The following is a 12874-nucleotide window of genomic DNA, read 5'->3' as shown; positions in this document are numbered from 1 at the left end:
GCAATCAGGTGCAATATTATGCTACAAAGCTTATAGCAAAATTCACTTATCTGGGGCTTTGTTACTTCTTGATGCTACCTCAACTCTTCCCAGTTCCAAAATGGATTGTTTTAGAAGCTCCAACTGTCCTGAGCGCAACTTGCATCTGAAATGGAGGCTGTGTTACGATTGGCAGTTGAGGAATGAGACAATTTCATAGGGCAATAATTTAGATAAATGAGAAAGGATTGAATTTATTTATGTATTTTCTTTAACAAATACTTTCATCTCCAGTCTTGAAGATCTTTCTCTACTTTGTGGTATTGTTTTTGTGCCAGATGGAGGCAGACAGTTGTGTGTCATTGAGATGATGGTTCCATTACTGAATGGAAAGTTGGAATACTTACATTTCTGAAATTCAGTTCAACCATTCTGTACTCAGAGTAGTTGGTCGATGGGAGATATAGATCCTATGTTATTGTTTTAACCCTTAATTTTAATCCTCCTCCCCTTAGTCAGTGGGTGAGCCCTGTTTAAACTGCTCGTGTACCTCCTCATGGTGGCCCCGGCAGTCTGTATCCGATCCATCTCTGTGCAGGATCGCATCCAGCTCTGTGCGTGAGACAGACTGGGACATACAGAACTATGGAACCAAGAAGGTTGAGGCAAAAACTCCCTTCAAGGAATCAAACCCAAGTAAAACACCCCCTCATCAACTGTGACACCACGGTTACAAAATAGAAGCTATTTTTATTTAAGCACTAAGAGTGGCTGCTGTCTGAATGAACAACAGAGAATTCAACTGGAGAACAAAGGGGGGGGGGAAAGTAAGAAGAGATGTATTCATACCAGGTGTGAGATAAAGGCTTTGTGAAGATGGGCTACTCCTAGGTACACTTTGAAGACAAATATTAACCAAGAGATGACAACCTTCCTATGGGGGGATGCAACATTTTGAGGTAAGAATTTTTCTTTGTTGAAAATTAACCAAATAAATGAGATTTAAAGACAGCAACAGTGGGGGGAAAAATCATTTTTTCTTAAAAACAGACTGCTTTGTGGGGGGAAAAGGAGGGGGTGTCTTCTGATTGAAAAAATAAAAGAGTGTGGGGGTTTCTGAAAGAAAACCCATGAGGGGAAATCTGTTAAAAGGGATTATCCCACTACTCAGACTTCTCAGACACAAGACTGCTGTTGTGTGGTTTTCTTTGGTTCTAATTCTACAGAAGAGGCGGCCACAGGAGTACACGACTTGCTGGCCAGCACTGAGCGCTGCTCTGCCAACCGACAGAAGACAGAAGGAGGCTGCAGCCAATTTCTGACCTTGTTCTGCTGCTGGAGGGGTCATTAGGGGGTGTGGGGTGAGGAGGAAGCAGGTTGTGGGGGCAAAGTGGGGGACAGAGGGCACCCCCCTCACTTCTTGGGGCCCCAGGGGGAACTCTCAGAGAATTCCATGTACTGGGGCCTGATCCAGCGTGACCTTCGGTGACACAACAGCAGCTCTGGCTTAAAGTCCACCCGTCCTCATGGTTCAGGAGGTGCTGCCCCTTTTCTTCTCAAGAGCTTTCATTAGGTCAGACATGAAATCCACTTGCCTGCCTCCTCCCCCAGTTGGAGGCGGCCCGGCTGCTCTCAGCTCTCCATCTTGTACCGCATTCCCTTGCCTTTTTGGAGGAAGTGGCACAGGTTTCTTTGTAAGAGGTGGTGGCTTATTGGAGGCTGGCGGAGGCGGAAGGGGCAGCAGCAGCTCTTCATTGCTGCTGCTGATGGATGGGGGTGGCGGCGGAGGCACAAAATCAGGAGGAGGCTCACAGAGGTCAGCAGGTGGTGGTGGTGGTGGCAGATCAAGCATCAGGGAAGGCGGTGGAGCTGGAAAGCTTTCCGGATCTGTTAGGAAAATCCCGCTGTCTCGTTTCACTTTGGTGGGTAGGACTGGTGAAGCACTAAGAGCAGACGACCGCCGTTCAGGTGGAGGAGGAGGCTGCAGCGAGTTCCTCTTATTCAGCTGTTTCTGCCTCAGCACTGGTGGTGCCAGGCCAGCTGCACTGATGTCGTTATCCTTAAGAAGGAATAAAAGAACAAAGTCAGTGTGAGTATAAACTAATGGCACTGCCCAAGAATGGTGAAAAGATGGAAGAGTGCAGAGAACAGACAGTGAAAGGAGGCAGAGCTTAAAAAACCTTAAAGAAAATCCTGTGGTGTTTTTTTTTTTACATCCAGGGGAATACCGAGCAAGATTTGAGGGCATAAAAGGCAGAATCAGCTTTATTTCTTGTCACCACTGTATTATCGCATCTGGGATTCTGGCAAACTATGACATAGACTTTAAGTTGTGTTTACTAGTTCTCACTGAAGGTAAATAAAGCCTATTTGGCAATGTCTGAACACAACTTTCCCTCTGATATGTTTAGCTGGCAGTCAGTGGCTGTTGACAATTACTATACAAACATGCTGTCTATTGTAAGCCTGGGGAGAAGTGCGCTTCCCTGGAAACACTCATAGAATCACAGAATTGTTTGAGTTGGAAGGGAGCCCTAAAGGCCATCGAGCCCTGCTCCCCTGCATGAACAGGGACACCCACGCTGGATCAGGTGCTCTGATGTCCAGCTTGACCATGAGTGTCTCCAGAGTCAGGACATCCACCACCTCTCTGGGCAACCTGTGCTTTGTCCCCCTTACTGTAAAAAGCTTAATTATATACTCTTAGTCTGAAACTATTTCCCTCTGTCCTATCACAGCAGACCCTGCTAAAGAGTCTGTCCCCTTCTTTCTTACAGTCCCCCTGCAGATACTGGAAGGCTGCTATCAGCTCTCCCTGGAGCCTTCCCCAGGCTGCACAGCCCCAGTTCTCTCAGCCTGTCCTCATAGGAGAGTTGTTCCATCCCTCTGGATGTGCTCCAACAGCTCCATGTCTCTCCTGTAGCGAGGACTGCATATCTGGATGTAGTACTTTAAGTGAGGCCTCACCAGCACAGAGTAGATGGGCAGGATCAGGTCCTTTTCAGCAGAGCTGTGCTCCATCCTTACCTCCCCCTGCTTGTGCTTATAGCGGAGGTTGCCACAACCCAAATGCAACACCTTGCAGTTGGATATGCTGAACCTCATGAGGTTCTTTGGGGTGAACTGCTCAAGCCATTCACTTCTAGTTATGCTGATTTATTACTTTAAATCCAACAAGCTTAGAGCTCCAGCTGCAGCTCAGTCTATCCTCTAAGACTTCAAATGAACCCTCTGATCCCAGGCTTGTAGAAGCTATGAGCTTTTGCTGGAGAAAAGCACTCTTCAACCCAGCAGTCAGCAGCCCTAATTTTGGCATTAACCACATTTAACATGTTTGCCTTCTCTTGCTCTCACTCCTTCCTTAAAAAGAAGGAAGTAAAGAAGACACTGAGGAGGAGGGAACCACTGGCTGAGTTCTGAGAACACAACCTGTTCCAGAGGAAGTTCAGGGCAGAGAAACAGACCTTTTGAAAGGAGGAAGTCAGACAGAAACAAGAAGTGTATGACACACAGCGGAGGAGACAGAAATCCCAGGCATTGAGTTCCACATGTCGTGTGCACTTAACGCATGATGTAAGGATGTAACTGATGACCTTCCATCAAACAAACAGCATTTTTCTGTAGGACACATCTCTGTACTCTATCCTGCTGATATTTTTTACAGGCCGAAATTGAGCAAGCATGCAAAATCTGGAGCTTAACAAAGGGATGCGTTTAGGGTTTACTGAAGACATGTTTTCCCTTATGTCTTCACACTAAAGCTTTTTTTTGTTGTCGTTGATTATTTTTAGCATGCATACGCTCAGCTGTGTGCAGGCTCATGGAGGCCATCCTAGTAGGCACATTCCTATCCCTGCTGTATGAACTCGCAGCTCTTTGTTCTGCAGAATGAAAGTGGCAGATGGCCGTCCCTTCACTTCCAGCTGCTGGCTTCTTGGCTTTTGTGCACCAGGCACTGTTTGCAGGGCTTAAAGCACAAGGAGGAGCAGCACGGAGCCAGCTGCTCTGCTCAGAACCAAGTCCTTGCCACAACAGCACAATAGGCACTTTGAGAAGGGAAGACAGTGGGAAGACAGACTTGGAGAACTAGTTCATAGGTGATATGCAAGTGGTGCACTGCTTGTAACTGCTCACCTGAGCCTCTGGTGGGTCCACTTTCCTCTGAGTCTCTGCAGCTTCTGCACTGGAGGGAAGAACGACCTGTGGAATCTGTCCATTTGCCTGAACAGCTCCTGTGACAAGATGGAGGAGAGGGGAAAGGTTGCGTTGTTGTGGTACTGCCCACATCAATGGGTAACCAACTAAGGAAAAGGTTATTGAAAAGCCTTTACAACTTCCACAAAGGAACCACTCATTACAGGTTTAAAGTAAAGTCAGTAAAATCCACAGGATGCCTTTTTACTTCTGGCTTGCTTTGCAACTTCTCATGTTTAATTAACCTTAGGAAAACAAGCAAGATAAAGATTAGATTTACCTGTCCACATGTCTCCATGACTGTAGCTGATAGACCTACAGGAAGAGCAAGTGGAGGAACTATGGAGACATGGCAGAAATTACTAGGGTGCATAAATGTGGTGACAAATGAAGATCCTTTCCTTCTGACTACTGTGAATACATACATTTTGGTTTTTATCACGTTTTTCCCTTTAGATCAAAGACTAAAAGCACCGTAGTTTCCTATCAGTAAGAGTCACGATTGCTGAAGATTTGAAGGACTACAGATGGGCTGATCCATTTTCTTTCCTAAATGAGTCTCTTTCTCCAAATGAGTCTCTGTTTGCTGAAGGACTGGCAGGGAAGTTTAATAATGAGGTGAAATCAATCTTGTGTCTGTAAGTGCTCAGCAGAGAGTGATGTTCATCCCTGGGTTCTGTGGTCAGGCTCTCAAGCAGAGCGAGCTATCACTGCTCTGCAGTTCTTCTGCTGCCCGTAGCAGAGCAGGAGCTTGGGCTCCACACCTCTCAAAGCTACCGCTGCCTTCAGTGAAAATGAAATTTAACTCAGTGAAATGAAGCAAATCGAGCTCCACTCTAGATACTGCCAGGTGTAGCACCTTACCTGGCAAATACAGTATACTAGAAAACTCCATTTCTTAAACATGAGCCAAGAACTGCTCACGGTCAGACAGTTAAGGTTATAAACTGATAGCTGGGCATCAGGTTTCATGAAAAGCAGTAATGACAACTTTAAGAGAGCAAGAACCACTCTTACTTGCCTCTATTAGAATGTTAATGATCCTTCAGAGACATTCCCATAGAGACAATATAGATGGCTAAAATCTTTCCAGGCTACTTAACTATTTAATGGTATCCATTAGTTAAGATTACAGTATATTTTAGGATCACATGCCGTTTTCCTGGATTCTAGTCAATATTTCAATTTATACATATATACATGAACATTATTAGTCTGTTACTAACTGTCCCTACCTCAAATGGGCATTTATTACCATGATTTGATTCCAAAGCAAACATGCACTTCTACCACGTACTGAGAAAAGGCAAACTAAGGTCTTAGAGAGGTGTTCACAGGATTCTGAGCTGTAGTACACATTAGAAGTCAGAAAACTAGTGGTACATGTAGCGTCCAACACTGATTTTGACTTCGAATGCCTTTATGGATGCATGTACTCCACCAGCATGTCCTTCCAAAAAGGCAAATCTTAAGCATGAGAACTAAAAACATTAATGCAAGTTACAGCTAGTACCATGCTCTGTTATATCTGTACAATAATACAATGGGTAACAGTAAACTGATGAAGCTACTAGTAAAGTAAAGGCAGAGAATAACACAGCACTTTCCTCCATTGTCTCCTCTTCCTGACACCCACCCTGTTATCAGGCAAATGAGCAAAAGGCTGAGAAAAAGAGTGGCCCACCCTGACAGTCCCTTTCTGAAAGGACAGTCCACAGAACAGCCCTCTCACACCTTTTATTCAGGGGAAGAAAAGCTGCAGAAAGAAAAATACCTTATTAAATTGTACAGATTAAAGCTGACCTTTACTGGGCTGCCTTTATTCTTCAAATGGTAATTTTAAAACGAGGGCTGTGCATTTAGCTGGCTGCTGCTCAGGGCTACGCTGGGCTGTCTAGAACAAGACGTTATCTTGCTGAATCCATGGATAATTTTCTGAACAAAGATTATGTGCAACGCTGATGAGTAAGAGAGCAGTAATTGTGATTTCCATTGCTCAGAAAGCACTGGTACCTGCTGATAAGGATCCCGTGGGGGCAGCTGCTTCCACCGTCCCATGATTTGTCCTCCGAGAAGACAAGCCAGCTTTCTTCACTGCGCACTTGTAATTATCATATAATGTCTTGCCATACTGCAAAACAATCAAAGCAATACAAAAAGCAAGGCATTAGACTTGAAATAAGTCAACCATTCATTTTGCTTTCTGACAGTATTTCTAACTCCAATACCTCCTTGCCAAGTTTTGCTAAAAAGCAGCTTTCAGCACGTGGTGTTCCTATTTCTGTACAGGACCATGTGGAAAGCATCTCCCTAACATCACAATAAAACAGGACTCCCCATCCCTGTGATCAAATGCAGTCATACTGATAGCATTCTCACATTTTCTTTGCATTTTGCTATCTGTAAACATCTTGAAATTTGGCTTTAAATCCAACCACGCTCAATAGATTATATCTTTCCAGTGCTTTTCAAGTATTACACTTTCAGGCTGGAGACTTGGAGTGCCGAATCGTGGATCAAAGTCTGTGCTGTGTAACGCAAAATAATGTCACGTCCATCCCACATTGTTAAATGTCACCCAGCAGCAAAACAGGCAGAAAATAACACACAACCCAAAACAGCAGGCCTGTGTGTTCAGACATGGCCACTACACTGGGCTGCGTATAAATCCATCTTCCTTCATGTTTTGTGCAAAACAAATCTGGCCGTAAATTAGGATCTTCAAGAAGAGAGCAGGGCCAGCAGTTTGGGTAGAAGTGCCTGAAAGAAGTCACAGCTGGACTGAACAGAACTTGCACAGTTTGACCCATGGCGTGTTGTACCAGATAACTGGAGTGAGTTTTATGAGTAGGAGTTTTACAGCTGCAGAATTGACACACTGATAACTGGCATCCAGGAACACTCAGCAAAGCCATGCTGGTAATGCCCTGCTTTTTCTTCCTATGGTATGATCAGCATGAACATACACGTCCACTCTTGTCACAGCATCTCCAGTTGAGATGATAATGATCAGTAACCTGAGGGGCACAGGATTTTACAGAAAATATATTTAAGTAAATATACTTTTAATCTCACCTTGGCAATTCTTATTCCCGTTACCCACTGATGCAATGTGGCTCGATCGTCACAGCACAAGTATTTGATATATTGTGACTCCTTTTGAATCTGGGGATGCTGTAAGATATATCAGTTCACAAAATGAGACAAACATCGAGTCACAATGCAAACCACACAGTGACCCCACCGGGAACCTGTAGGCATCCTGTTAACATGAAGGTTACTTGAGAAAAAAAAGAAGCAGCAAATAGAGAAAATAAGAAAGTATGAAAAAGGTGGTGATCATCAACTATACATGAACGACCACTGGCAGCATTTGATGCAGAGGTCTTGCTCCTCAGCCACATGGCCCTGCTCCTGCCTCAGCACTGCAGGACCTGGCTTCCCTTCCTTGTGCTGACCCAACCCTGACGTGACTTAAAAAAGGAACCGATCTGGGTTAATTATAAGCCATTCTATCATACAGCCCAGCAGCATGCAGTATGGCCTCACATGCAGTGTGAGGACATGGCAGGCTGTGGTATATGCCCACAGAGCAGCAAAGAATGGAAAAATAGATGAGACTGTGCAGGACAGTATTGTTGCCAAAGCCCTGCACCATCACTCCATGGAGCAAGAGTGAATATGTCAGGGAGGAAGTGAAGAAGGCAAAGCAAAGAGATATTCCTCTCAAGGGGACTGGCAGTAAAGCACGTGTCTTAAGGAACAGTCACAAAAAGGTAACTGTATGCAGGCACTGGACATCCCATGGAGCCAGGTTACATTACCACCAACAAAGAAACAGGGGATTCCAACAAGATACAGCAACCCTGGGCAAGTTCAGCTCCTCCAGCACCTTTCAAGCAGAACTCAGCCATTTTGCTCCACTGTGCAAGGTCCAACTGAGTCCAGCAGATGGCACCCAAAGCTTTCAAATTTGAGAAGGCAAGGATTTCTTTTCCCTTTTCCTGACAGCTAAGTGCAATGAATCTATGTGACTCCCGACATTTTCAAACACCATACGTATCACCAAAAGGTTTATACTAAAAGAAAAACAACTACGCTTCAATATACAAAAACATTTGGAAGAAAATGCATGCTATATAAACATAGCAGAGAAGGATATTGCATGGGGCAAGCCAGGTCAAGGTGCTGCACAGCCCTGGCAAAAGATCTATAGGTGGGGAGCTCAGAAGGGCTGCAGTAAACCTCTCCTCTGGGCAACCTGCCTAAACACCACTCACAACACCCACAGTGTCAGATTAAAAGTCTGTGAGTCCAGTATCCTGGCTTTGATGGCAGCCACAAATGGATGCTGAGGGAAGAGGAAGAGCAAGACAAGCGCAAATCCATAATCCCTCCCCAGACTATTTTCACAACGGGGTTTTCTGAGCAGAATGTGACTTCTCTTATTTGGATCATTCAAGGGATTTCCCTTCCAGGTGCTTTTTCAGCTTCTTCTCAAGCTCAGGTGGAATTCTGGCATCCACACCTTTCAGCAACAATTTTCCCAGATCTGCTGCACATTTGATGAAGAACCTTCTCCTTTTGCTTTGAATCTTAACGCAAGTAGGTTCATTTATTGTTTATGTTTTGGAAGAGACACTGAATAGCTGACCACTATAGGGCCAGCCACACTTCTCTGTGCCACTGCTGCTTACAGAGATGGACACCGTGTTCCTGGCAAGTCATCTCTTTTCCAGCCTGCAGCCTTCTAATCTATGCGGTGCTCATTCTTCTGGTCTACCTTTGCTCACCCCTGCTGCTCCTTCCTGACCCTTCTCCATGCACACTGCATCCTTTTTGAATTTAGAGGCCCAGAACTGCACAGGTGAGGGAAAACTCACTTGTTTTCTCTCACCAGGTGAGGGGATGGCAGCGCGCTCTGTTTAGCACCTATGCCTCTCCTAACTGTTCCTAACATTTATTTTACATACTGCAACTGAGCACTGAAATACGCTTTTGAATGGCACAGGTCAGCACAATGCCAGTAATTTAATAAGTGAAGTTCTGATGCATTGGTCTTTGTCTCTATACATGTCACTGTGCATATCTAGCCTATATTATTTAGACTACTTTATTTAACCTCAGTCTCACAAGGTCCTTCCAGATTTTTTAGGTCTGTCCTTTCCTTGATGCTCAGAGTAATGTCATCAGCAAACTTCCTCACCTCGCTACTTCCCCAGTCTATGAACACTCTGGGACTGTGAGATTATTGCTGCCTTGAGAAGCTGAGAAGGAACTGTCAGTGGACAGAGCTAAGAAGCCTGGCCATTAGACAATATGAGAGCTATTTACTATCCCTTTACTAGCTACCACCTCCACTGTACAATGCATCTTAACTACTGACATCTACTTGTGGGGCCTATTCCAAATTACCCCAATCAGCTCCTTGAATAAATTACTCCAATCAGCAACTGTGATTAAATGCAGACTCAAGAATACACTGGTAGTTAGGGCCCAAACTAGCAAGCTGTTTCACATCCAGCTCTCACAAGGATAAACTGCCTTCAAAGACTTGCAGGCAGTATGTATCTTAGCTTTGTAACATTAGCTAAGGGCTGTAAGGGCTCTCACTTTCTCAGAAGAACAGGTACATTAACACCAGCTCCTTTTCCACATGTAAATTTATCAACGACATATGAAATAAAACTTTGTAGTGTCTCACAGGCTGCTGAAGCTCCTGTGTTTCTGGACAGTTGTTTAGTACAGCACACAGAGGTAAGGAGCTCTGGTCAATACATGCGCCTATTGTTGCAAAATTAGTTTCACAGATCCTGTAATAACCTCCACGTGAGCCTAGCAGATGCCACAGCACTATCAATCATGGCTGAGCCATGTGAGAAATACTGTATTTCAGACAAAGTAATGCTCACCTCAGTACACCACAGCTTACATATTTCACACGTAGAGAAAGATCAATTATCTTGTTACATGGTGCACACTGTGTCCTGAAAAGGTCACTAAAATCATTTGACAGCAAAGCGAAAACATCTCTGGAAAGGTTTATCACCTTTGTCTCTGAGACATGCAGCACCACAGGAAATTAGAAAAGACAAATGTTTAAAAGTAACCACCCCAGAATTCACAGTATGAATGAAATATGCAAATAGAAAAGGACTCCAAAATTTCCCTACAGGCAAAAAATCCACTGTACAATGTCTAACAAATAATGTGGTGTACGGAAATACAGCATGACAACAGTACTTTTTTCTCTGTTGATGCCAAAGCTCTTAATAATGATGAATGAGCAGCATCATCAGCACACCATAGCTGGAGGTGTGGAGCTCCAGGTGGAGGTCTGCTCTGGTTTTCAGAAGTGTTGAATGCTTGTCCAGACACTTATTAAGGACTGAACACCTCAAATGTCAGGCTGCAAACAGATGTGCCAGGTTCCTCACTGGAAAGCAACTGAACAAGACTGGAACAGAATCCAGGGCTCTCCCCTCACCCACTGTCTTCAAGTATCCACTGCCCAGAGACAGAGAAAGCAGAAGCACTTGAATATAGAAAGCTTATTTCCTGGTGACGTTTAAAAAATATTTGTATACAGATTGTATTTTCAGATATAAATTCTCTGCTTTAGGGAAAAAACAAACAAACTAACTAACTAACTAACAAAAAAACACATATTGAAAACCTGAAGAAATGGAACAGAAAGATGTGGTTTCTATGATTCTGTCCCAAAGCAGATGACTAAAAGCAATCAGTTCATGTGTGGATAAAATCAGAGAAATCAGAGACTGTCCCAGTAAAATACTCTTTTTTGTTTCACCTTTCAACACTGCAGACAAAAAGTAAACTGAAGTTACTCAGGCATCTCATTGGATTTTTTGACCCAAAATATATGGATCATTGCATAGTCTTCGAGGCAGAAACAGCAGCCAGAAGCACAAAAACAGTGACTAGGTTTTGAATCAGAAGCCTTGGTGTTAGGCCAGATTTTCTCCAAACACTCCATGTTTTTTAGTATCTTCTTTTCTGACAATGAACTTGTGCGACCTTAACTTCTCAGCAAAGCTGAGTTGTTTCTAACTCAAATGACTGCAAGCAGAATTAATACTCAGTACCTTCCAAAATCCACTCCAGAGTGCTTCAGATTTGCTGTCTGCTGTTAAATGTGGCCTAATTCTGGTGCTTGCATTAAGATGAGCAGGTTTAAGTGAGCTTTTGAAGACCCATGTTAACTATCAATAAAACAGTAACTGCTCTGCTATAAGGAATCTATTCTTCTCACCTCCATTTCTCTAATGACCAAGGCAATATTTTTAGTTCATTAAACATAGGTCTAACAGCCCCATAACCAAAGTATTGCTTTGTACAGCAAATCACATTTTCAAAATATATTATAAATCTTCCTTCACGTCTTTCCACTGATCTCATTCTTGCTGTTATTTTTTACATTTATCCTGCTGAACTGTTCACATATACCAGGACTGGAAATCCATATATTTGAAAGTGTTCTGTAATAAATATTTGTTATCTAACAATTAATTTTACTCTGAAATATCTGAAAGGTTCATGCTCACATGTGATTGTTTCATAATCTTTCACATGAAGAAACATTTCTGTTGTGTACCCTTGCTTTCCATGCTAGCCATTCATTCTACACTTCTTCACCTTCTACCTTCTTCACTGTCATTGTGCTGAATGCATTTCGCACGTGACTCAGTCTGCTCTGCAGCTTACAGGGTGTGATGGAGGAAGGAATCAGCAGCGGAGTGACTAAATTCCAAATTACTGGCTGGAATGGCACCACTGCTGCAAACAGAAGCTATTCCTCTTGAAAATTTACTTCCCAAATCCTGTAAAATATTCACTTTTTAAAAAGTGTGGTGGCTTCCAAATGACACCAGGACAACTTCGCTGCTCAGACTGCACAGGAGAATGTACCCAGCTGTGGAAATAGAAGATGATTTGCCTTTGTCTCCATTTATCCCCAGGAAACCAATTTTTTTCATCCTAGATTAATTCAGCATTATGCACCATTACCTCCAGATTACTCAAGCACAACCAGCACCAATAAACTATAATTAAATCCACTCTTTGTCACAGGCACATCAGACTGACTAAACCAGCACATTTGCATATAGATTACCTTGCTATTTGTCTGCTTTGAAAGATTTTTCAATATGGTGTGACAAAACCAGCTCCTGGATTGGTGTACCCACACATGCTGCACAAAATACAGATTATGCCAGAATTTCTGCCCAGTGCAACGAATGCTGTTAGGAGGAAGATGAACAGACTCCTTCCTCCATGGTGCAACCTCTTGGTTTTGAGGGCTTTCAACTTCAGAATATAAAATCAATCACAAAAGCTCTTATCTGTTTCCACAGCATTCCCCAGATAACATAGCAGACAGTGAAAGCGAAGACCTATTGGAAATCCATGTATAAAGGTTGGGTTTTGTAAATGCAGAGGACATTGTGAGGAACCAAATGGCTCCAACTAGCACGCCTGCTATGCATAGAGTGGAAGACTATTTTTTCTGTGAAAGAGGGAGGTTTCTCTTCCCTCTCTGCTTCTCTGTGGGGCTGCAGGCAGCCGTGCGGAGAATGGGGGAAGTTCAGAAACTCTATTTTCAGTATGCTGAGGGGTTTGTCTTTTGGTTTGTGTTTTCTATGTATAGGACTTTGAGGACCAGTGTAGAACAATCCATACA

At 43.5% G+C, this 12874-nt stretch overlaps 1 protein-coding gene and 1 long non-coding RNA gene across 3 annotated transcripts in view; one reads left to right on the top strand and one right to left on the bottom strand.

Annotated features, from left to right (window-relative positions):
- Nucleotides 1–709: 709 nt before the first annotated feature.
- The window catches only part of APBB1IP (amyloid beta precursor protein binding family B member 1 interacting protein), a 48510-nt gene continuing 36345 nt past the window's right edge, over nucleotides 710–12874 (bottom strand). For both annotated transcript variants that reach the window (XM_015853237.3, XM_085538765.1), the window contains 4 exons: nucleotides 7249–7347; nucleotides 6187–6304; nucleotides 4114–4211; nucleotides 710–2038 (listed from right to left, as the gene is read on the bottom strand). In XM_015853237.3, coding sequence (XP_015708723.2) covers nucleotides 1511–2038; nucleotides 4114–4211; nucleotides 6187–6304; nucleotides 7249–7347 — 843 coding nt within the window. In that variant the 3' untranslated portion in view covers nucleotides 710–1510. The remainder of the gene's footprint in view (nucleotides 2039–4113; nucleotides 4212–6186; nucleotides 6305–7248; nucleotides 7348–12874) is intronic.
- Nucleotides 1929–2369, top strand: LOC146762148 (uncharacterized). Its single transcript, XR_014943114.1, has 2 exons — nucleotides 1929–2068; nucleotides 2200–2369. It is a non-coding gene; the product is annotated as an uncharacterized LOC146762148 (long non-coding RNA).

Source organism: Coturnix japonica, chromosome 2, assembly GCF_054131305.1.
Source record: "Coturnix japonica strain WE chromosome 2, WE-NBRP24, whole genome shotgun sequence".
In the NCBI taxonomy this organism is placed as follows: domain Eukaryota; kingdom Metazoa; phylum Chordata; class Aves; order Galliformes; family Phasianidae; genus Coturnix; species Coturnix japonica.
Note: the sequence above shows the minus strand (reverse complement) of the source record. Positions and strands in the feature narration are given on the sequence as shown.